Raw genomic sequence first — 26,807 nt, 5'->3', positions numbered from 1 at the left:
AAATAATACTGCCTTCTGACACTTGTCCCCCCTCATTCCTTATATCTCCCTTACCCTGCTTTGCGTTCATCACGCATATTACCATCTAATATACATTAATTGGTTGTTGTATTATTGGTATATTGGCATGGGGTTATTGGTATATTATTTTCACTTCCCCTGTCAGAAGGCGCTCTATGGGTCAGGTTCTTTGGTTGGTTCACTGCCATGTTCTAGCTTGGCACAGAGTCAATTCTCCATGAGTACTTTCAGGAAAAAATTAAGCAAAGCCTGCAAGAAGATCTCCTGACTACAAACAGAATGTCCAATATGAAAACTGATGAATAATAGTCAAAACTGACCTTTTATCATGTATTTTTTTATGTCCGAGGTTGAAATTAGGGGCATGAGAGTGATCATGGGGCTACACGATAATGCAGGCACACCTCTATTATGCAAAACCTATAATATGCAATTATATAAGCCAGATGCTTGACACATGCTCCAGAGCTCAGCTCAAAATAAATTACTACGATGAATGAGGGGGGGAAAGCCTCTCTCTTTCCCTTTAGAGACAGAACTTAAAGCATCATGAGGAAAGGAAGAGGTAGAAAAGAAACAGAATTTGAAACACCACCAGCTTTTATGCCCACTATATAATAAATCTGAAAATCTACTTTATATCTTATAATTTTAAATACAACACACAGGATTGTGATAAACAACCTTTAACTTAGATATTTTAGGCTCATCTACATTGATATGATTCTTAACAAATTGTGCTGAGAAATACATCAGTAAAAGCATACAAAGAAAAATGTAGCAAAACTTGCCCTCTACCAAAGGACATTTGTTTCCATACTTGTAGCAAGGAGATGATCTCTCGACACACACAAACCCAAAGTAGCCTCGTTTGCCTCCAAGTCTGGAACCTTTTCGATGCTTATATTCACAGCAGGAACTTAACCTGTCCACCTGTATCCCGTTCAGGAAAAAGGTGAGACTGAAGGGGAAACCATAGTGCCTTTTGGAAATAAACTGAAAGGTCTCTGGAATTTAAAAAGGAAATACATTAGTGAAAGCAACTGACTTTGAACTAACATGTTTTAAATCACATTTTTCTGTTATATAAGTACAATATTATTTTCTAGATCTCCTTTTTAACTTGAGGACAATTTTTTAACCACAAAAACACATTCTATTACTTATATATATAATAAATACTCCAAGGCATTATAAAACTCTTTGACTTGTAATAAAATAATAAAACCTAAAATTATATGAGCATTTAATATGGCCAGGCATTATGCCTAATTACCTTGGGTGTGTTATTTCTCAACAACCATATGAAGTGGAACTATTACTATCATTAGTTTCCATAATGCAGAAATTTAGGTTTAGAGCTCAGTAATTCAGCCAAAATCATACAATAAGTGGGAGAGTTAATGTTTGAATCCAAACATCTCTCTAGATTCCACGCCTCTATCTTGCTATGTTATCTAGCAATAAAGTACATAACAAAAGGCTGCTGTGAGTTCAGTAATGCTTTTATATGACTATTTTTTTACTCAGTAATGCTTTTAAATAAATTTTTGTCTTTAGTTGTGACTTGAAACATCCTGATACATGTATGGATGAGGGAGAATTATTCCATCTTCAATCCATTCTCAGTTCTGCCTAGATTTGAGACCCCTTCTTGATCCCTAACCCACCCAAAAGTCTCACCAATAAATTAAGAACCACTGCTTGGATTTCCTTGGTGGCGCAGTGGTTGAGAGTCCGCCTGCCGATGCAGGGGACACGGGTTCATGCCCGGGTCCGGGAAGATCCCACATGCCACGGAGCGGCTGGGACCGTGAGCCATGGCTGCTGAGCCTGTGAGTCCAGAGCCCATGCTCCGCAACGGGAGAGGCCACAGCAGTGAGAGGCCCGCGTACAGCAAAAAACAAAAGAACCACTGCTTGCAATTAAAAATTTTTAATCATTTCAAGTCTCTATAATGCTTTTTGAAGAAGTCTCACCCTATACATCCCAAAACCCAATTCTGAGAAACTCTATGTTACAGAGTGACTCAGAAACCTGCTTCTCATGACACTTCTAATGTTACTTCCTACAATAAGCCTCCCTGGACTCTTCCACTTCTACCAATAATAGGCTTGATAACTTTTGCCTCTCTTTTGCAATATTTCCTATTGTTACACTTATTATTAAAATATGGCTACACCAGTGGTTCTCAAGTTTTAGTGTGCATCAGAATCACCTGAAAAGCTTATGAAAACATAGATTTCTGGGCCTCACCCCAGAGTTTCTGATGCTACAGGGCACAAGAATTTGCATTTTTATCAAGTTGCCAGGTGATTCTTTATGCTGCTGGTCCAGGGACCACACTTTGAGAACCTTGATCTAGATGTTTGCTGCCCTGCATGTTTGTGAAATCCATGAGAGTTTAAATTTCATTTCCCCAGATCCCAGGACAATGGCACAGGAAGCCTCCAATAAATAATTAGTGAATCATTATTTTAACTCATTCTTTCATAGTCATCTAGAAATACTTTGTATATACCATACCATGCCCCTAAAAAATCTAAATCAGATGCAACTTATACTAAAGAATAGACTTATTGAAAAGGTAATTCCATCATTTATACCTTAGTATTTGTGATGTGAAATTAAACAAAATAAGAAAGAGAACATTGGCAAGTTAGTTTCTGGAGAAACTAAGGTACAATAGATATTAAAATCCACTTGTCTTTATATATGGACTTTTTTTTTTTTTTTTTTTTTTTTTGCGGTACGCGGGCCTCTCACTGCTGTGGCCTCTCCCGTTGCGGAGCACAGGTTCCGGACGCGCAGGCTCAGTGGCCATGGCTCACGGGCCTAGCCGCTCCGCGGCATGTGGGATCCTCCCGGACCGGGGCACGAACCCGCATCCCCTGCATCGGCAGGCAGACTCTCAACCACTGCACCACCAGGGAAGTCCCTATATATGGACTTTTTAAGTGCTAACTAGAAAGCTAGTTTGACTCCTCTTATTACAGAAACTTGAATGAGACATTCATGTAATATGATCCATTCTGCTGCAGCATCACACCCCTTAACTCCCTAAGGACCCAGCCCAGGAAGAGAGTAGACTCAAGGAAATGCTGAGAATGGGCACAGGAGATCAGCTCTTGGACACGACTGCCCTTCTATTTTGTACCCACATGGTTGGAGAGCACATCCATATATTATTTCATTTCTTCCATTGTTTTTCAAACTTATTGAACAGAAATTGACACCCTCTACCTTTGGTCCCTTGTTACTTATTTTGTCATTTTATATTTTAAAATTTAGTGACACTTCCCAATCCTGACTTCATGGTTTCTGCATGGAGTAGTGGAAAGATTATAGACCAGAAATTAGAAGATTTTGGTCCATGTTCCAGTTCTTTACTTATTAGTTGAGTGTGCCTTGATGAGACATTTAACTTTGCTGCATTTCAGAATTCTCATCTATAAAATGAGGGTGGCAGGGGGAGTGCATGAGGAAGTGGAGTGGAGGGGGTGACTCAGTTTACCCACTTCACAGAGCAGTCTTAAATATTATAATGGGCACTATTAGAAAGCATCCTATAATATTTGTAAAATGTAGTTATTCGTTGTTGACTGACAGTGGTAGCACTGTTTTAGGCACTAAAGAGACATAAAAATACTGAAGAAATATCAAACGTGTTCTCCTCCCTCAAGAAGTTATAATTTAGCAGAAGAGACAAAAAGCAGTGTACCAGACTTCTAGAGTAAGGTCACCAAATCCTCTTCCCTTAAAATTTTGTCTCTGAAAATGGACCAAAGATTTAGAACACACTGAGCAGCAGTTTTTCATGAAAAAGTACTGAACTTTTGGTATGAACAGTGGGAATCTGTGGCATTCTTGCCTAGGGCTACTCCCATTGCCCTCTCCTGCCACTGCAGTTCTAGAAGGGAAGGGCAGGCCATAGGTAACCAGCAGCTTCACTGTCAGTAGAGGCCGACTTGATTTGGAGCAGAAGACAAAAAAACCTTGGTCAGTGGCATTACTAGTAATAAGCATCAATCTCAGAGCAAACTGACAGGGAAGGTCAGAGGTTCTGCTGAGACTGTAGTTCTAATTAGGGCAAGCAACAGGTCAATGGACTAGCCAGAAATTTAACAGGGAGATACAGGCAATAAGGCAGTCATAGACACATTCAATAAGCTTTCTGCACATCTCCAGCTAACTGGAAGCAGCATGGATTGGAGTTGGCCCAACTTATTCACACAACCCTGTCCTATTGCAAGCTTGCACCTGTGTACAAAGGAAACATTAGATCCTGGTGGAAAATAAAAGTTGGAACAGACTTGAAAACTGCCTGAACTTTGAATGTACTCCTGAACCCACTACAGTGTGTTGAATATTGCCCTCCAAAAATTCATGACCACCCAGAACTTCAGATTGTGACCTTATTTTGAAATAGGGTCTTTGTAGATATAATCAGGGAAGGATCAAGATGAGATTATCCAGAATTTGTTTTGTCCTAAATCCAATAACTGATATCCTTATAGGAAGAGGAGAGGATACACACACAGATACACAGAGAAGAATAACATGGGAGGATAAGCACAGGTTGAAGTGTTGGAGCTACATGCCATGAAACACCAAGCATTGCGGGGAATCACCAGAAGTTGGAAGAGGCAAGGAAAGATTTTCCCCTTCCGCTTTCAGAGGGAGCATGGCCCTGCTAAGACCTTAATTTTAGACTTCTGGCCTCCAGAACGTAAGACGATAAATTTCTGTTGTTTTAAGCCATCAAATTTGGGGACATTTGTTATGTCAGTCCCAGGAAACTAATAAACCTGCACACTGATTCACTGGCAGAAGATGGAGGCTATATTGGCTCAAAGTGCTTGAACATGACCTCTGACAAATCACTGAATGTTCACTAAACTATGAAAACACAGAGACAGCCCTAAGAGATTAGCCTAAGAAGTAAAAACAGAACAAAAAAAAATCTGAGCAGAGACACCAGTGGCTGTATACGAAGGAGAGGGGACATGAATTTCACAGCTTTGCTCTAGATAAGCTACTAAACAAACAAACAAATAAAAAACCCAAGGAAAAAAGAGTGGGAATTCGGAATCCATAGTTGCTCTAATAGATGATCTAAATTGTCCTGTTTTCAACAAAAATATCAAAAGACACAAAGAAACTGAAAAGGGTATGACCCATACTCAGGAAGCAAAAGCCATCACACCCACTCCTAGGAAGCTGCTCAAGAGAAATGACAACTGATGTCTACACACACAAAAAATTGTCTTTGTATATTCATTACAGCATGACTTATAATAGTCCCAAACTGGAAACAATACAAATATCCATCAACTGGAGTAGATGAATAAAATGTGGTATATCCATGTAACAGAATGTATTCTCAGCTATAAGAGAGCAACTATTGACAGATGCTACAAATGGATGATTCTTAAAAACACTATGCAAAGTGAAAGAAGCAAGACACAAAATACTACCTATTGTATGATTTCATTTACAAGAAATGTCCGTAGAAGGCAAATCTGTAGAGCCTGAAAGCAGGTCAATGGTGTCCTAGGGCTGTTGGCTATGAGAGTGAAGATTATGCCAAAGAGTGAGCACAAAGGAACTTTTTGAAGTGATGGAGATGTTTAAAACTGTGATAATGGCTGTACAACCTTATAAAATTCCTAAAAATCAGTGAGTTGTACACTTACAGTGGAAGAATTTTATGGATTGTAAGTTACACCTATTTTTAACAACTAAAAAAGTCAATATATGATAAAGAGTAATAGAAAAAAGAAAAAAACAGTTAATGTAAGTCAAGGTACGATGAAATGCTTTGGTTTTAGGTATTAAGAGCCATTGTCATCAAAAGAGAGGGATAAAATGGAATAAAAGTCAGTTGGGAAAGCTTCACAGTCTTAATCTGAATCTTAAAAGATGGATACGGTTTGAACTTAAAATACGATTTTGAATTTAAAATCCTTTGTCCTATTGCAGACAAAGGAAAGAGCACAGGAAAAGACAAGATAACAATGTGGGGCGGGGCGGGGGGTGGGGAGGCAGGAGGCAAGGGGCTGGTGAAGCAGCCGCTGTGTTTGTGAAGAAGTAGTGAGGAATGCACAAATAGGTACAACAGGATCAGGTTATGGAAATACAAGAAAATGGGGCAGAAAAGGAATTATAAGAGAGCCAGAAAAAAGTTACTTTGTTCTTCGTATCCACATGAACCCTGGAGGCCAACGTCTGCCTTGTTTGATAGGATGAATGATAAATAAAACTGCCTGTGAAGAACTGTACTCTTTACAAATAGCAGAAATATTCCATGACTTCATAGGTGTACATAATAAACAATCGATCTGTGGCCTGATGTCTAAAATCAAACTGCAACATATCATGAATCACTATGATAATAAAAGATGCACTTGCCATGTTCCCAAATAATTAATTGTATTGTTATTCTCATCCAAAAGCAAGAGAAATTAATGAATGCTACATTTTGAAGGTGTTTGCTGCTCCAAGCCTAACTGTAAAGGCCCTTTTTTTTTTTTTTCTTTTGCGGTACGCGGGCCTCTCACTATTGTGGCCTCTCCCGTTGCAGAGCACAGGCTCCGGACACGCAGGCTCAGCGGCCATAGCTCACGGGCCCAGCCGCTCCGTGGCATGTGGGATCTTCCCGGACCGGGGCACGAACCCGTGTCCCCTGCATCGGCAGGCGGACTCTCAACCACTGCGCCACCAGGGAAGCCCCATGGCCCTTTTTTTAAAACAGAAGTCTCCTAAAAACCTATTCACATTTCACTGAATCATGCACAGCTTTGATTTGTAAAAAGGGCAGATTATTTTCAGTCCAGCTAAATTGCTAAGATTGCTGAACCACAAGTCAACTCTGAGTCACCCAACTTTTCAATTTTGAACGATTACTTTCATGGCAATCAAGGGCAAGCTGAGACAAAACTATTGTGTGGACAGGATTCAATTACTTCAGTCCCCATTCCAACCTATTATTCAAGACTGTTCAATGGCATAACAAAAAGTCAGTTCTGGGATCAATATGCACGCAAAATAACACGTAGCCAAGTAACATTCTCCCGTAACCTTTGGTTTTGCAATCTTATCACAGAGTGGACATCATCTCCCAGAAAATCATTCAGCTAAGCCTTGTTCTTTTTTCATCTGTATGTGCCACATTTCCCAGCAGTCAAGTAGCCATTTTAAATGAACTCTATTGATTAAAGCATGATCTAAGACCCAGGAAAATTTCATTATGTTAACTCCAATTTGAGACTGTAGCTAATTTCAGCTATTCATCAAAATTAATAGTTGAAAGTGATACTTTTAAAAAATAAGTGTATCTAATCACTATTATTAGGGGTTTCATACCCCTCCTGTTATGGAGATATAGGAAACCCTTTGCTACTGAGAATAGCTAACTGGGGCTGGATAGTACTAAACAAGGATCTTGCACCTAGTCAGGGGGCTGGGATCTGCTCTCAACCCTGCTCAGAACTGGACGGATGACCTTGGGGAGCCACTGTACCTCTGGATGCCTCTCATTTTCCTCATCTACATAATGGAAGGAACGAACTCTCAGATACTATGACAAAATGAAACAAAGTAAATTACGTTTCAGCTAAGTATGTAAAATGGGAAAAAGTTTCTGGCATTATTTTTTAAAAAGAAATTTTATAGATTTTTATAAAGAAAAATGTTTTTTCATTATAATACAATATATATAATTCATTATATAATTCATTATAATATATAATATTTTACTTTAAGTCAAAACCAACATTCAAGTGTTTATCCTTTCTTATGTTGGTAAGTTTTCAATATTTTATCCCTAAATATGTATAGTTCTCTTTAAGCAGTTGAATTTTTTAAATCAATAGTCACTGTTTTTGATTGATGAAGGAAATCAGAAAAGCCAAAAGTAACAACCCCATGTTTGCCCCCAACTCCTCCCTTTAGTCCCTAAGTCTATATCTAGATTACCCAAATATAAATATTTCTTTTAATCAGTAAAAACACTATTACTTTCTAAACAGAGTGTCTTAAGCAAGGAAATAACAAACATAATCCTGTAACAACTCTTCCTTTTAATTGCTGTGCCACAGAACTAAATATTGACCAAAAAAAACCACTTTGGTACAATATGTGAAATCCTATATTGGATATAAAAATTATCTTATGCTAACAAACATGGATTTATGATAAAAGGGAAATGAAAATGTAATAAAAACATGTAGCCAAATTTTGTACTGTATTATTTAGGTGTGATTCACCCTGAGGTTTATTGGATTTGTGATTTTATCTCAGCATAGTTCTAAAGAACAAATTGCCAATCTGGTATTTTTCTCTTAGAATAAGGTATGATGCAATTCACTATGGCAAGACAAACAGTTAACTTGTAAATTGGGGGACAGTTTATTCGTACAACATTTTAATGATCATATATTTCTATTTCAAGATTAATCTGTTACTGGGTTAAATCACTCCACATTTCTTTATTCCACAATCTGCAAGAGTAATTGCTGCTTCAGTTTCAATCATGGAGCAGTAAATCTGGATTTACTTTTAGGCAGCTGGTTAATAAGTCCCTGGATATGCATAATTTCATAGAGTGATTAAAGTCATTTTGATATTATACCAACAATAGCTTATCTAGAGCATCAACTGCAAGCAATTAAAACATTCACATTTTATGTGTACCTTTTTCAAGCAGTTTGCCTGCGTAGACACACAGGTTTTCCCCACCACAGTGCTGTTGATAAACTTTTATTTCATCCTGGAAATCTGAGTGATCATAAGCTATGTGCACATTTTTCCCCAAATAGATCATTGTAATAGCTGCATTACTATGCAGTGGTGTTTTGTGAATCCTTCTTGAACCCTAGAATAAACAAAAAAGGGGGGCTTATTAACGAATTACCTTCTAATCAGAGTGTGATCACCTTCTAATCAGAGTGTAATACAAAGAATAGAAAAGGCTATTTTTATGTACCTTGCAACAAAACCCTTATAAAATGTCAATCTATATACAGTGCACAAAAAGTCAAGCCCATTACAAAACAAATGCCTTTAACAATTATAGCATATATACATTTTGGCTTTGTAGTTTTAATGTAAATTCTGGGGATTTGGACAAAGTTTGTCACCTTTTATCTTACGTGTGTGTCTGTGTTTTACATGCAACAAAAATATCAGTGACGGGAAGAGGAAACTACTCTTGGTTGTTTTTGCTAGTTCTCAAATAAAAATTCAAATCAAATTAATTAAATAAATATTGGTGACATAATTTTGTTCTAATTCAAATTGACATTAACTGTAATTTAGCAATTGTTTTTGTAATTGAGTGTTATCTTTATACTTGAGCACTGACAATACATCCTTCCCTGAGCTTATTCTTTGTGGGAGGGAGATGCACACATTTGATTCCTTCTATGGTCACTCTCAGGATCAGGAACAATGTATGCTGGGTACCTGGGGTTATCCAGTTTCACAGGAGGCATTCAGTTCAATGAAAAACCAACATTATTAATATTATTCTTAATATCAAACAATAAACCCAACAAAAAATATCACCTCATAAACCTACCTGATATTCTATGGCATTGACCAATTTAAATTACTTATAAAATAAACACTAAATTTAAATACCAGAGATTAAATATCCAATGCCTTGCCTCCTAGTTTATATTCTGAAGTATTTTCACAGTAGTGAATAAGTATAGTGTTTGCCTAACCTCTAAGAGGAAGACCTGGAAAGAGAAGCAAGAAAAGGAAGAGGAAGAAGAGGCAGAGAAATAGGAATGGCTCCTTGAGAGACTTTAAGAGGTCCTAGTAAGAATATCGTAGGTTTCTAGAACTATACAGATACCAGGCATTACTTTTAATCTACTTCACTTTTCTAAAAATCAATTTTTAGCTAAATGAAAAATGTGAAGAGACCAACTTTCAGTGAATCCAAGGCAATTATTTGAGTTTGATCTCACTGAATTACAGATGCCGTGGAAGCATGCATTTTTTTAAGAATGACAAAGCTGCAAAAAAAATTTCTGAAGGAACTACTAAAATACTTCCATCTCCAAAGCCATTCCCTTCTACCTCAGAGGATTTTTTTCTCATTCACTCCTATTTCTTTGAAGCAAAAACCAGAAGTAGTAAATTTGATGAAATTCAGCAAATGACAGTCTGAAAAGTGTAAATGGGCGGGAGAGTCTGAGATTTAAAGTTTGAGCAAATTGTCTTGCCTGTGGACAGAGCTCCCAAATAGATAATCAAGAGAAATATTTCAGGGACACCAGGAGCCATGAACATAAATCAGCAAACTGGATAATTCTTTGCAGATTAGAAACATCTCCTTGAGTCACAGTTGAAAGCAAAGGGATGATGGCAGGCCTGGCTCTTGGTTACAAAGTCATCTCATGTTTCCTCTTGCCTGAGCAACTGTGGAACGTGACATGCACATGTGCAACCCAACCCACAATCACCAGCCTAAGGCAAATTCAGCTCCAAGCTCCCTGGAGAGAACATTTATCATGTACACACTAACCAACTGAGAGTCCACATCCACCCTCACCCTGCCTCTAACACTCTGGGCCAATATTCCCCTGCCCCAGCACCAGGTACCAGACAACTCAGGACAGCCCAACACCAGAGTCTGTCAAAATCATTCATACTATCCCATCCTATGCCTGCTTACCCTGCATTGCCCAATTCTTCCTCGGAAACCACAACAGATGCTCTTTCCCACCTTTTCCTCCCACGCCTCTCCTGACAGCCCTGGTGCTTCCCTGGGTGGCCCTGCATGGCCTGGTGTGATGGTTAATTTTATTTATCAACTTGGCTGAGAGACAGTGCCCAGATATGTGTCAAACAATATTCTAGATGGAATTCTGACTAAAATAAACAGGCATGTCCCTTCCTCTTGAGAACTGTAAGGGACAAACTGTCTTTTTAAAGGCAAGTGTCTTCTGACCTATAAGTCTCAACACACCCGAATAATCATAAAACTGACATTTTAAAAGTCAGGCAGAAGAATTACTCGCTTTCATTAGGAAAGGCGAAGCTAGTGAAAGGTTTTAAGCAGGGGAGAAACATGTTGGGAGCTATTCTACAAAGTTTAATTTAACATCATTATGTAGAATCTACTACTACTGAGATGGACTCTGCTTACTCTCTTCTCCCCCTCCTGCCTTTAACCCTCTGCTTCCTGATTCAATCTGCTAACTTACTACTCACCTTTCAGACATCTGTAATTGCACAGGGCTTATCTGGAGTCTAGGAAGTAGATAGGGGGCCTCAACCAGATATGGAGAAAGCCCCAGACTAGTTCATGCCTGGAGAAGTTCTTTGCTTTCTCTATCATAAAGCATATAAAAACTTAAAACAAACTGTTTTATTTTTTAATTGATAAGCATAATAATTAAGTAGGTTCTTATTTGAAAGCCTGTATTTTCACATATATAAACACTATTTATAGTACCATCCACATTTTCAGTAGGCTGCTGTGTGGAGTAGGTGACCAGCAGTCCTGAGTGGAAACACAGAATTTCTGCAGATGATGAGGTAAACCTCAGAGCAAAATCTAACTAGTCACATAGATTCTGTAAAAGCATTAAAAAAAAACTCTGCAGGTATTATATCTCCAAATTATAAAGCAACAGGGCACAGAAGCAATGTGCTGGGCTGTAAGATCTACACCCTATCATTTGGTTTCCTAGACTCCAGATAAGCCCTGTGTAATTACAGATGCTTGAAAGGTGAGTAGGAAGTTCATGGATCATGGCCTAGAGACACAGACCACAGAAGCCAGGGACCCTGTTCTATACATTCACAGAGGAACAGGTGGCCACCAGCAAGCCACATTTCTTTACCGCTTTCATTTACCTCTTTCTTACCTTTTAAGAGCATTTGAAGGATGCTTTGGGACGGTAGTCGGTAGTCATGAAATGAAAGAATGAATTTAATGTGTAAATTAATCATGAGAGCCATGAGAGCCATCTCACCTTAAATGAATCTTTTCTAGATCAAAATAAAATAAATCTAAATACTAAAGTAAAAGTGCACGATTGGCATGGATGAGATGCTCAATGTCATCGGTCATTAGAGAAATACAAATTTGAAACACAGTTAAGATACCACTTACCCACTAGGACAGCTAGAATCAAAAGACAGTAACAAGTATTGCTGAGGATGTGGAGAAATTTGAACCCTCATACACTGTTGATGAAAATGTAAAATGGTGTAGTCACTTGGGAAAACAGTTTGGCAGTTCATCAGAAAGTAAAATTTGGAGTGACCATATGACCCAGCAATTCCACTCCTAGGTATACATCCAAAGAAATGAAAACATATGTCTATGCAAAAACTTGCAGGCAAATGCTCATAGCAGCACTACTCATAGCCAAAGAGTGGAAACAACCCAAATGCCCATCAATTGACAATGAGATAAACAAAATGTGGTACAACCATATGGTGGAATATTATTCAGCCACAAACAGAAAGTACTGATACAACCTGCAACATAGATGAACTTTCGAAACATTATGCTGAGTAAAAGAAGCCTGACACAAAAGAATATTTATTGCATGATTCCATTAATATGAAATATCCATAAGCAAATCAATAGAGACAGAAAGTAGATTAGTAGTCGCTAAGGGGTAGGGAAAGGAAGATTAGAGAATGACTGCTTATGGATATGGGTTTCTTTTTTTCTGGGGTGATGAAAAAGTTCTGAAATTAGATGGTGCTTATGGTTGCCTAACTTCTGAATATAATAAAACCATGAACTGTACACTGTAAAAAAAAATGCATAATTTACCACACTGTGCCAATTTTATTCTAAACCCCAGGACCTAGGAGCTAGTGACAGGTCCAAGAGACATCTAGAAAGCTACCGAAGCCATGTGGAAAGGTGACCACATTTTGAATAGAAAGACAAGTGTCAAGGTCTAAGCCTATGGTGATGGCCAGGTTTAGGGGTGAAGATGAAAGAGGCACAGAGGAGCAAGATGAGAGGTCAAAGGAGAGAACAAAGAACCGTGAAAGTAGAGTGCCATGGAGGCAAGAGAGGGAAGCTTTGAGGAAAAGGCAATAACAGCATAAAATGCTACTATTAAAGACAAATCATGGTAAGTAGAAAATACAAACTAAGATGGTAGAAGTAAATCTAAATATACCACTAAATAAAATAAATGTCATTAGACTAAACCCACTTATTAAAGGAACAGAGATTCTCGGGTTGCGATAAATGCAAAGCACACATATGCTGCATAAACACATTTAAAGTCTAAAGCTTTAAAGACATTGAAAAACTGAAAGTAAAAGAAATATATATGTATAAATATAAATATATATTTATGTATATATATACATATATATTATCTAAAGAAAATAAGGAGAAATACTATTAGACAAAATAGATTTTAAGGCCAAAGTAATAAGAGATAAAGAGGATCATTTTTTAATAATAAAGAATATCTTCACCAGTAAGGTAAAGTATCCCAAATCTGAGAGCATATAACCAGGTATTCTCAACATTTACAAAGCAGAACTTGACTAATTACAAGAAGAAACTGACAAATCCACAACTACAGAGAATGAATTATCACTAGAACTCAGGAACTAAGAGACCAAGCAGATAAAAAAGAATGGTAAGGATGTAAAAATATGAATGACATAATTGGACATTTCTTACCTATTGAACATTTATAGAACTCTGCTCCCAACAATTAAAGAATCACATTTTTTTACAACGACTGAACATATCTTAGCCCACAAAGCAAGTCTCCACAAGTACCAAAGAATCAAAATCATGCAGAACAAGAATAAGATGCTTTCTAAATTACATTCAGTGAACTAAAAGGAGTTCTAGGATTTAAAATATGGCAGGAAAAGAAAAATGTCAATAGCTCACAGATATAGAGAACAGATTTGTGGTTGCCAAGGGGAAGGGGGGTGGGGGAGGGAAGGATTGGGAGTTTGGGATTAGCAGATGCGAACTATTATATATAGAATGGATAAACAACAAGGTCCTACTGTATAGCACAGGGAACTATATTCAGTATCCTGTGATAAACCATAATGGAAAAGAATATGAAAAAGAATATATATATGTATAACTGAGTCACTTTGTTGTACAGCAGAAATTAAATAGAACATTGTAAATCAACTATACTTCAATAAAATTTTAAAAAAGAAAAAATAAAAATTTAAATGGAATGTGTGGAAGATAAAATTGAAGAAATCTCCCAGCAAGTAGAGCAAAAAGGCAAAGAAGTAGAAAATGGGAGGGAAAAGCTAAGAATATTAGAGCATCAGTCTAGTAGTCCCAACATTCTCAAAATAAGGATTCCAAAAAGAGAGAACAGAAGTTAAAAAAAAAAAAAAAAAAAAAAAGACCAAGTCAGACTGAAGCCCTGTGAACTCAAAAGCCAGACATGCCAAGGTCTGTCAGAGCCAGGATGCCTGCTGACACCTGCTGTGTTTCCAATCTGAAATAGAATGCCCAGGGGAAGCCAGCTCAGATGCTTATCCGTGCTTCACTTGTCATGACCACAGGGTGGAGAAGTTGCTGCTCTCTCCTCTGTGCCCAACTACAGAAGCCCATTTGCCTGATCATATTCCTCCTGGACGTCCAGTGTCTGGCCCACACGAGGACCTCATTAGATGCCTTGACTCTGGTGAGCCCCATTTTTCTAGGACACACTCATGACCTGACCTCTCTCACCTCCCCACAAGGGGCTCTTAAAACTGTCAAGGAAATAAACCTAGATAGTGACCCAAAGACTCTATTCAGTTTATTTTCTCCTAGATATATTATTCTTTCATTGCAATGCTAGGTTTGCGCTTATTTTGAAGTTTTATGCATACAAGTAATAGAACTCCAAAGAAAAGCAGGGACTCAGTTAACACATTTGTCAGAATAGTGGTTGCTCTGGGAAGGAGAAGAAGATGTGACAGGGCAGGAAACAGGGGGTTTATCGTATGACAAAAGTGTTCTACTTTGTTGGAAAGTAATGGCATATACACAGGTGTTTGATTGTTGTTTAACTTGAACATATAGATTTTACATATTCTTATGGTTTATATGAGATTTAAACATGTTTTATAAAGTATGACCAGGTAGAGTTCGCCCTAGTAATATATTCTAGCATCAGAAAATCGAATGCTGCCACCAAATGAGGATGATGAGGAAGTCACCATTTTTGCAAGTGGGGGCCACAGCCTTCAAGAGAGCATGTTTGTTGGCCTGGTAGAGAACAATGCCAGCATTCAAAGAATTCAAAGTAAGTTTTAGTGGATGTGGTAGATTCTATCATTGCCCCCAAATATTCACTGCATGTCTCTATGAGAGGATGATACTTCCACTCCATTGCTGTCAGGCTTTGGTAATGGAATTCAAGTGTAAGTGACATGTGTCACTCCTGAATGGAATCTTCAGAGCATTCCATGGCTCTGCTGTCCACAAGGCCAAATACCCCAGGACAGGGACTACTCATCTAGTCTGGGTCCCAGAATTGCCATTGACCAGCAACAGACAATAATGAGAAAAAGAAATTAAATGTAAGCTGAGTTGCCAGGGGTTGCTTGTTAGACTGAGCTACAGTAAACTACTCTTCAGAGAACTCTGCAGTAGGAAAGGAAAAAACAGAAGTCTCAGGCTACAGAATGTGAGGAAAGGACTTGGTTACTCTATGCCTGGGTATGTTGAGAGACACAGATGAATACTAGAGGAAGGAATAAAAATCCAAATAGGAGAGGAGAATGACAAACAGTGCAAAGTGCCATGGCAGTGGAAAAGGATAAGATCAAGGAACAGGGCAGAGGGTGGGCCTCGGAGATGGGGGGTACAGGCTCTCTCAGAGACCGTAACAAAGAAAGAATTAGTGAAAGGTGGATTGAAAGGAGGAAATTTGAGCAAGCACAAGGAAGACAGTCTCAACTTTTAGAGAAGGTTATTGGTGAGGCAAGTTATTGGTGAGGCAAGCTGCTGGGAGGGAGATGTGGACAAGCGGTAAACAGAGCACTTGAACGAGGCTGGTTTTGGAAAGCCAACATGCCGTCAACATGCAATGTTGACACTTCGCTCCCTGATTCTCCATCAGGTGAAATGTTGACCCAGCCATCTGCTAATAACCACAAAAGTTACATATAATTGCTATTAGTTGTATACTTACACTCCAAAACTTAAGAGATCTTTTGCCTTCATACTAGCCTGTATCTGTATAAAGTATAACTGGCCTTAGGACCATTTTCTTTATCAGTATTTTAAGGAATGATTACAACAAGCTACAATATATTTTAAGAACACTGAAAGGAAAATATTTATGAATATTATACAGTAATTTGCCAAAATTATTAAAAGTGAGTGTTAATAATTATTTTATATGGTACACTGTGTTTTTCGATATATTTAAGTCCCTGAATATTCACAAATTAAATGTTATAATACTTCCTGACATGTGATTGAATGGGCAAATTAAAGGAAATAAATGATTTGGAAATGGGTATAATACAAACTAAATTGGAATACAAGATTTACTTGATTTTTTCCTCAATTATGCTAAATTACTCAACTGAATTACTCAAATACTTGGTTTCAGATTCATTCAAGCTTACAATTACTACATTTATAAAATTATTATATTTCTTTATGCAAGTCATTTTGCATTCGATTTCCTTAGATTTCATCTAGAAATCTTATAGTACAATGTAATCGGTGCTAAATTAATAAAAGAAAATTTGATTCTATAATCACCCTGGTAAAGAGAGGTTCTAAGCCATTTGGAGCAGTGGTTGGACGAACTCTTCTCCTTCTCCATGTTTCAGGTCTATTTTCCCTTGTGATTTTTCCATTAGGGGGAGGAAGTGGAGGAGGAATAGGCATCATGTAATGGTTAATCTTTGGAAATCGATATCGATTCATTCCCTGTGAGTTGTCCATGGAGTTCCTGATCTTCATCATTGCCTTCTTGCCCTGTAATCACATTTCATGACATAAGAACAAGTGAAGTAGAAGTGGTGACCCAACATAACCCAAAATTAAAGACAAGACTGTATGATTGACATTGTGTGCAAACACAACTGATATCAATAGACAAACTTAAAACACTTCAATCTGTTGAAAAATGGCATTTTGTAGTACCCATAGCAAATTAAATTTTCATGGATTTCTAACCTTATTTAAGTATATGTTTTAAACCAAACATACAGTGATGGCATTTTTATAGTATTTTGGGGATTTTCCCTCAACAATCCATTAAATCTATGGGGACCCAGTACAATTAAACAATTTAAAATCAAGAAGTTCGAAGTGTTATACTTTGAGATAGGATTGGATAGTTCACTTAACGATAGGGTATTTGCACATTTTTTACACTGATTTCACCCACCCAGGTGTTATAACATTCCTTGGTAATATGGTTTCAAGGAACCAAAACCCCAGACTCTGACCCAAAGTCTCTATTCAGCTTATTTTCTCCTAGAAATTCAACTTGTGGGAATAAATTTCACCCAGATAACTACACAAGTACACTTATGTAAATGTGTATAAGGATACACACAGACACACACATGCACACACACATATGTCCAAAAAATTTTAGTTGATCAGTTTGGGATTGACATGCCCATGCTGCTATATTTAAAATAAAATGCCTTTCCATGAAAAAAAGAAAAGAAAAAGAAAAAAAAGTTTAGTTGAACCACAAAGTCCATCAGTAGGAGGATATTTAACTAAATTTTGCTTTGTTCTGATAATAGATTCTCATCAGGCTTTAAAAAGAATAGTGTTAATCTATTTGTCCAGAGTCCTGACATAAAAAGGTCCATACAGTGTGATCTTACATTTCTTTTAAATAATTTATATGTGGATTTTGATAAAATCAGGGATGACTGGAAGACTCGGAACACAGGGTTGCCTTTGTGGATTTGAATCATTGTGGGGTGGTGAGGGCATATAAGTTTAGTCAACATGTATTACCTTAATGATTAAAAGCACCTAATGTATAAACAAAAACTTTATGTTTCAGGTATATTTGAGCCTCTGAACTTTCACATATTGATAATTTTTGTATATCTGAGGTAGTTTCCCAAACTTTAAAGTATCTTTAATCATTTTTATCCGTTTTTTACCAATTTATTTGGTATTGTTTTAAATTCATTTTCAGCCAATTTATTCTTTATTTTGAGATGCTTAAATTGTGAAAAGTTATTTTTACGAAAGGAACGTCATTCCCCAAACATTCTCATTGCTGAATAAACAAAAGCAGTTTAAAGAAAGGCATGTATACGCCATATTTTGATTGAAAACAACATTTATGTGAACAGAAAGGGATTTAAATAGATATTCACCAAGGGGTTTAGAATTGTTAGAATGCTTGACATTGCAGGTATTATTTATGCTCTCATTTTTCTTTTCTTACATTTTCCAATTTTTCTGTGATGGTGTGCATTGACATCGTAATAACAAATATAAATTAAAGAAGTGAAAACAAGATAATAAAACAATAAAATCAATGAATCCAAAACTTTTTGGGCCTGGGGGCTATCTTTTAATTTCTAAGTAGTTATCAATCAATGGCATACCTTATTTGGAAATGGTTTAGTAAATTTTAAAAATTAACCTTCTGCTCCTTACCTTGCTTTTTCTTAGCCCAAAGCATCTTGGACATCTTCCCATGCCAGTATAAATAATTTACCTTATTTTTTAATATACTTTAATATGCCATAACATTTTTAAACAATAAATTCTTAGGTGTCTTCCAAATGTTCACTATTGCAAATATTACAATACTAAATATTCCTGAATCTGTTTCTTTCCACATGCATGTGTGTTCCTAGGATAAATTTGAATATGCTAAAATGCTTGAGCATGTTCATTTAAAATGTTGATAGATATTCCCATATTGCCTTCAGAAATAGTTGTACCAATTTCTACTCCTATCAAGAGTGTATAAGAAACTCTCATTCTAAGGATAATCATTTTCAATCACACCATTAATTTTACTCAGTAGCATCTCAGCCAGTCTGTTTTGACCAAATTGCTTTTGCCTAAATCAAAGCTCCTCACCCCTGATACTTAGAAAATTCAACCTGCTTAAGTCTGTTGCACCTTCAAACAATTCCCCCAATGCATATATTTTACTCTTTTAGTGGGTGCTTACTACATACTCCGCAATCATGCAGACTATTATTCTTTAGGAATTTCTTGTCTGATTTTATATTAAGTAATTTTCATCATCAATGCCATTGAAAGAATTGCATGTCCTTCCTGGCAGTATATTTTGCCTATGTACATCACAGTATAAGCTGCAAAAAGTTAGAGAATTTTGTCTGCTTTGATGGTTGATATATCACCAATGCCTAGAGCAGGACCCGGTCCATAGTAAGTGCCCAATAAATTCCACTGGATGAAAAATGTAAGTTTAGCTAGTTGAAATTAACATGGAATTGATCTCAATCTTGTCGGCATGTGTAAGCTACCATTAAGTGCAATCCCTCACTCACTCACACCCCAAAACTTGGAAATGGTAGACTAAAAGGCCCCGTGCAGATTTAATTAATAAATCTACCCAGTGGCTCAGAGCAGGTTTGGAAAATCACCTAAAAGAAAAATCGTTCGCTAGTCAGAAAAAATTAAATATTACCTGATTGACAGTGTTCACATATCTAACATAAAGATGGGTCCGATCGAGAAGAGTTAATAGATATAGGAACTTAGAAAAGAATAAAATCACCTTGGCAAATGTGGAAAGTGCCCATCTGAGTACTAACTAAGGGACAGGAAATCCATTGGGCTTTGAATATTTCCGGTCCTAAAGGCAAAGTTATCCCTGGAGGATATAGAGGGCTTTAGCCAAAGACCTTTGAGCTTTCTGGTACCTTTGCCAAGCCCATTCCTAAGAGGAGACAGATGCATCAAGCTAAGATGACCTGATGCCATTAACATTCCATTCTACCATATTCCCTCATTCTGATTCCATACTCACCAGGCAACCTTCTCATTGTGATCTGGCTTCCCATGTAGGTCTGTCTATAAGGGGAAAATGTACTGCTCCTACAAGCTTTGATTTAATTGTTATCTGATGAATTAATGGTCCCTAATTATGATTTGATTCCCTATTTTGATTTACTATAGTGAGGAAAAATGGGCTTGTCATGTGTTATTTTAGTTAGCTTGAGACAATCTCTCGGGATCTGACTATTCCTGGACACTAGCTTGAAATGGGAAATCTCTGGACATTTAAAGTGGAGACCAGATCCAAGAAAGTGTCAACCTAATTGGCTTATGACCCAATTAGTTCCCGCCTAGCTCTAAGCAGTCGTCCCAGACAAAATGCCACCACTTTTGGTTTAATTTCTCCTTCTTTCCAAGAAACTACTATTAAGTTAAGTAAGGTTTGTGAAAAATGCTTCACAAGGTGAAAAGCATATTAAATGGATTTAAATATTATTTATCATTTTAGGGTTATTTTTGTACTTTTAATGTGAAAAAACAACAATTTATCTGTCTGAATTAATTTCTTAGTGTCAAGGTCATCTGTCAGCTTTAGATAAAAATATCTTAATTTCATATGTCATATGTTTCCTAATAATTAATGGAGCTAAATTCACCCATTTGAGCATAATTACAATTGTACTCATAACACAGATTCTATCTTAAGCTGGCAAATGTTTCTTCTTGGTCTTAAAAATGCAAACAATACCTTCCCTAATTACTAAATGTCCCAATTATCCTTCCCTTTTAAGTAACTCATATTTTATGGCTACCATACCTCCTTCCTGTGCTCTATTAAAATAAGTGAAAATTACCTGAGATATAACCTTGAAAAGGAAGCATAGTCAAGCTTCTGTGTGTGATTAATTCAGGATTTTTTTAAAGATGGACATTCTTTTCCTTCTATATCCAACCTTCTCCAGAGTCAAACTTGAAGCAATTTCATACACTGATGGTAAAGTAAGTCGGCATGCAAATGCAAACCTATTCTTGGAAAGTTTCATTTTCTAGGTTTCATGCATTTAAAATTTGGAAGCAGTCAAAACTTGGTCTATTCTGATAGAAGTCATATCTAGCTATAAAAAGTTCCTCTTTGTTTTTCACACAACCTTTCAAATTCATGAGAGATCATCTTAAATTATTACAAATCTATTCCTTACTCTTTTGCCCCAAAACACAGAAATTATAGGCCTTCCAATTAAAGTAAGAAATAATTAAACAGACATACATGGCAAGTGCTTAATAAGTGCACAGTATATATTTCACTAAATAGATTAATTGAATCTAGCATCTTAAAGACTGTGAAGAAAAAGCATTTACCCCAATGGGAAATGGAGCTTCATTTTCCAGCAATGAGGTTTTTGATCTGGACCCCGAAGTTACCTTTGGAGCAGTTCCTACTGCAGGATTACTGGGAAGAGGTTGTAATCGAATTGGAGGCTGCATATTTCCTGGGGCAGTGTATGGTCGAGGGGCTGTCTAGACAATTAGGGAAAAAAATTCCATTTAAATTAGTATCTTGACATGTTTCCAGGACCAATTAATAGCTCAACAAATTGCCTAGACTAATTAATGGTGCCTTTTTACTGAACAGATTAACCTTTAATTATGTCCTTCCATTATACATACTCTTATGACCCACCGTATTTGTTAAAACATATGGTGTGGAAGTCCTCTACACACCTAACTGCCGCAATTGTAGAGTATTTTGGATAAAGGAGGTGTTCTCTGTTAGGTTCCTGTATTTTATTCACACTGTGAACTCGCTTACAATACCTAACTGATGCTGTACATTGAATGGCTTTGTTCAATTAAATGTTAAGTTGAATAATGTTCCTAATTTAGACATCTAAGGGCCTATGATTAAAATGAACTCATTCCTGTTTAAATGTTTTCAACATCAACTCTAGTATGAGTCCTTTAGGTCTTAAGATTGGTGTTGAAGTAAAAGCAGACAATACAATTCAAAAAGAGGGAAGACAAATACTTACTTCTAATGCATTACCATTTATTCAACCTCTTCCTTGAAATACCAGGAAAACAAAACTGAAAAATTGTAACTGGCAACTTTGGAAAACACTGTCAAAATGGAGATGTTTTCCAGGCTGGATAGTTTCCATTTGCCCCTCTTCTCTGTCTCTTCTGTTCTGCTCTGGCTGCTGGGAGTTATTTCTTTATGGACTACGTCAACTAACCTCAGGATTCCAGTTGGATTTGGCCAATGAAAGACACTGGCAGGAGATCAAAAGACAGGAGGGAAGGAGACTGGGGTCTTAAAGCTCCTGGAACCTTCCCAACCAAGGTTATGATGGGCCAGCTGGGTCCCTCAAACAAAGTCCACAGCTCCTATCAGGAAGTCCTCTCCCAGAAGCTGCCAGCTGGTTCTGGTATCCAAGTCCTCTCTTTCCCCCTAAGCCTATGTGGTGTGGTTTCCCATTGTATTCACCCCAGACTGCTTTACATCCCCAGCTGGTTTTCCTTAACCCCACCTGCATCTTTCTAAATAGTTTCTTTATTAAACCCTTCCTAATTACCCTATTTGTGTGAGCCATCTGTTTCCTGCTGAGACCCTGACTGATGCATTTTCTAATCAAGAATGTACTACAGAGAAAACCAAAAGTGCCGGTTCAGAGCATTAGATGTGTCTTTTGGAGCACTGACAGAACGTTGCAATAAAGATCAGCAATGTTTCAAAAATGGAAAAAACAAGATGTTTGGCCCAGTTGTTCTATTACAATAAAACAGTAGAAAATCTGTTAAGAATAATACATGCAAATTTGGGTAAGAGGGTATGAGAACAACATATATAAATGATAAATGAATAAGATTTATTACATTGACTCATGGTGTAATGGTGACAACAAATATTCAACTCTGGAAAAGTGTTGTATAAATACATAAAAAATGGTGATAGGGCAACTCCCACCAACCAAAAGTTGGTCTTAGCGCCATCTTGACAAGCATGTTATATGTTGCCAAAACTCTGATTTTGTTAAGTTAACACTCATTGAATTCCAACTCTAGTCACTGTGAGATGAAAAAGTAATTTTTAACATCTAATGGCAACACGAGACAATTAGTTTCAAATGAACCACACAAATACTGCCAAAGAGACAATAACAACAAAATACCTGAAAACTAATAGAACTTAAAACTAAAAGTTATTTGGAATAAGCCAATGAGACTAGTAAAAATTAAAGTTTCACAAAAGTAATTACATTTTATCCAAATGAATGAGCAAAAGAAGAAAATGATAAGGAGAAAAGAGGAATGGTAAATTTGAACATCCAAGTAAGAAGAGCCAGTTGTGAGCCAGACATGGGAAGGGGAGCAAAGAGACTATTCCCCAATATCTGTTTTCCTTTCTTCATGTAATAGAATATTTATTAGGGAACATGCCTATCACAAATAAAGACTGTATTTCCCAGCGTCTCTTGAAACTCCATATAGATGTATGCCTCAGTTTGGGCCAGTAAGATGTGAGCAGAAGTGCTATATGAAACTTCCAGATCATGCCCTTAGAAAGAAGAAATGCGTCTTCACTTTCCCCTTATACCCTTCTCTCTGGCTGAAAGAGCCACACGGTGATGTATATACCATCTTGGTATACGTGGATGAAGGCAACTCACTAAATTTGTCAGATCAATGACACAAAAGGAGTCTGAGCTTTTGATGCCTCATAGAGCAGAGATGGTGCAGGAGCTGAGACTCATGCGTGTGTGTTGAGGCGGGGAGCGCATCCTTACGTTAAAGTCGTCATTTTTGGTCTCCGCATACAAACCTAGACAAGAAGCCAAGTGGACTGACTAAAGCAGCATTTGGTTTAAAGAAAAAAGACATAAGCCTCTATGAGCCAAAAGGTGAAAGGTCTTAAAACCCACAAAGAGAAATCAGACTAGAAGTTTTCTGAACAAAAGGATCAGATCATGCAAAAGAATTCTTTTGATCTCTGTAAAACAAATATGCCTGAAAACCCACTCCTGTCAAAAAATCCAACTGAACACAAAAACATTGAATGTAGGACTTGGAAAGCAGGTTACTCTAAACTAGAACATGATCTATTGGCTGCTGTGCGCTAGATGTTACTTCCCCACATTTGCATTCAGTTAGATGAATGTGGCAGTCAAATGTTTAACCGATTACATGTATCTCTAAAAACAAATCTGCGCCGTTCAACTAACAGCTGTGAACTACAAACTGTTGTAGTTCACATCAGGAGCCACCTTAAATTTGCTATATTTTAAACTGTTCGTAATATATTTTCTTGGAATATATATGGCACTGTAGCTTAACATTTTCAAAACTGTACCTGAATGTGAATTGAAATTGACTACCTGGTGATTACTCAGCTTAGCTGAGCATTTCTAATTCTTAGAAGATCTCTGGGGGTGAATTTTCCAAGCATGTACAAAATTAGTTGAATAACTTCCACAGTTTTAATAGCATGGTGCAGCTAAAAGCCTACATGCTATTTTGAAAGTTTAGGTGCAATTGGTGACCAAGTGAAGTAACTATTCACCGTATGCTCTCCTTATTCACTCAAGAAAATTTAAAGAGAAAAATGGATGGCAATATCCCAAAAGGATTATTATCTTTATTCCAATGGCACCTGGAGGTCAGGAATCCAATTCGGAGAATATGTAACCAAGTTAGGAAAACAAAAAAGAAGGACTTGAATTTCTGTAACATGGGAACTGCAATTCCAAGATCACAATAGGTATCCTCTATGAGGCAGCAGCACCGCAGGGGGTGATCAAGTGAAGAATCCTGGCTTACCAGATAGAAAGGCTGCTAAAGTGCTGGTGTCAGTGGTTCCTGTAATTTTTAAATTACTTTCTCACTCCTGCCACATTAACATCTCCTGGATGTATCATAAACTACTTATTGAGGCTGTTCAGCTGGAAAATTGAAAAGAAAGACTTTCAAGGGTTTTTCCTCCCTGAAACAGGTAGGAAGATAGAAAATGGCCCTTGTTTCTTTTGTTTCACCCAGGATAAGCTTTTGAGAGTCTAGTGAATTTGCCACCCAATAAAAGAATTATTTGTGTACATATACATTTAAATGAAGCCTGGAAATATGATAACAACAAAGGGAAGATGGTTGCTTTTCATAACTTGAGCTGTTCATCGAGAAATGTCAAAACATATTTACCTTTTGAAAATGTCAAAGCTTAACACTATATGTGATGAACCTACTTCAATAATCTGTGAAAGTGTTGCAATTCCTCTACAAATATTGTGGAATCCAAAAAAATGTTCATGCTAACAAGGAAATACATTAGGCCACACAAAGCCAGAATAAAGATGTCATCAAATCAATTCATTTAAAGCTGAAACCATCAACTGCCAGGAAATATTTTGCAAGTCTTTTCCTGTATCTATATTGTTTCAAGCTACCTTATGTTCCTTCAAGCAAATACCACTCCTAGGTTATAAATGAATCGAAGTGGAATGAAATGTCAGTGTGCGATTTCTTTAAACATAATTTCTGTACATTTAATTATTTTTATCTTAGACTGTGTGCATATACTTTTGATAAAAGAAGCTCAGATGTAAGTATCTGGCCCGACACGTTGTGCAGTACCATTGAATTTGTATGCATAAAGAAGCTTTAAGGTAAGGTAAGAGTAGAGGAAACAGCAAGAAAAAAATCCAGAGGTCAGAAAATATAGAACATGCATGGAACAACCAATGGTTCAGTTGTGCTGCATTGTAGGGTGCTAAAGGGTAATCGTGGGGAAAAGTATTAGGATAGCCAAATTGATGTCATGTGGCTTGGGGTCTTAAATGTCAGGTGCAAGAGTCTGGGCTTTTCTATAGGTGACACAGCGCCAGTGAAGGTATTTGGGCATGTAAGTAACATAAGTAATCTGCACTTTAAGAAAACTAATCCAGCAGTAACAAAATGGATTTGACAGGGGTGATACTGAATGAAGGCGGGACAACCAGTAAAGACAGAGTTGAATGGATACAAGATTATGTTTTCACTCAGTAGGATTCCCAAGATGATACAACCATGTACCCAGAGAGCGTTCTTTCTGAGAGTAATACAAAATCATGAATTAATTAGTTGGCATGGTGCAGGTCAGAGTGTTATTAACGTGACTCACCAGTGTTACTGGACTGGAATGTCCTTCATCAACCAGAACACTATGGCCATGATTAGTCTTGGGGCCAACTGGGGGACGGGGAGACAGGATTGGCATGTTATTTCCTATAGTCCATCCTGCGTGCTCTCCCTAGAATAAGAAAGTGATTTAACAAACCGAAGCATAATTAGTAATCTAGGTTACTTTAGTGCCTGCCAGATAAGAGGTGTTATATGACTAGAGAAGTTCTTTCTCATTCTTTTCAAAAGTACTCCCTCTGAGGACCATCATGATAATCAGAAGATGTTTCCACAGCTGTACTGGGGACTTGGGTGTGGTAGTGAAAGGCAGGAAATTGAGTATGCTTTATCCAAAGAAATAGCTGTGCTCACAGTAACAGCTACAGATGCAGTGTATCCTTAGTTTCAGCAATAATATTTATTAATCTGCTTTAAGCAGATCATTACAAGAAGAACAATGTTCCTCACTACTCTGATCAGTAGAGACTACTAGAAAGTATTATTTTTCTGCCTTAAAAAATTTTTAAATAATGCCATAAGCAAAGGGTTATATATTACATATGGGGGACCTAAAATATAGGTCTTTCGCCAAGTGTAGCTATAGGTGAAAATGTTATGAATAAAAATCGTACAGAGGAAATGAAGTGTCTATCAGGAATTTCTGCCAGTGCTAAAATGTGCCCATGTATCT

The 26,807-nt window shown here is 37.2% G+C and overlaps 1 protein-coding gene across 2 annotated transcripts in view; it reads right to left on the bottom strand.

The window, feature by feature from the left end:
- ERICH3 (glutamate rich 3) overlaps positions 1–26,807 on the bottom strand; it is a 111,452-nt gene that overhangs the window by 42,725 nt on the left and 41,920 nt on the right. Inside the window, exons 5-9 of one of the 2 annotated variants that reach the window (XM_033864803.2) lie at positions 26,118–26,246; positions 21,329–21,487; positions 16,769–16,987; positions 8,716–8,896; positions 842–1,028 (exon numbers count right to left, since the gene is read on the bottom strand). In XM_033864803.2, the coding sequence (XP_033720694.1) occupies positions 842–1,028; positions 8,716–8,896; positions 16,769–16,987; positions 21,329–21,487; positions 26,118–26,246 (875 nt within the window). The remainder of the gene's footprint in view (positions 1–841; positions 1,029–8,715; positions 8,897–16,768; positions 16,988–21,328; positions 21,488–26,117; positions 26,247–26,807) is intronic. The other variant, XM_073788334.1, reaches the window with a different exon arrangement.

Source organism: Tursiops truncatus, chromosome 1 (assembly GCF_011762595.2).
Source record: "Tursiops truncatus isolate mTurTru1 chromosome 1, mTurTru1.mat.Y, whole genome shotgun sequence".
In the NCBI taxonomy this organism is placed as follows: Eukaryota; Metazoa; Chordata; class Mammalia; order Artiodactyla; family Delphinidae; genus Tursiops; species Tursiops truncatus.
Note: the sequence above shows the minus strand (reverse complement) of the source record. Positions and strands in the feature narration are given on the sequence as shown.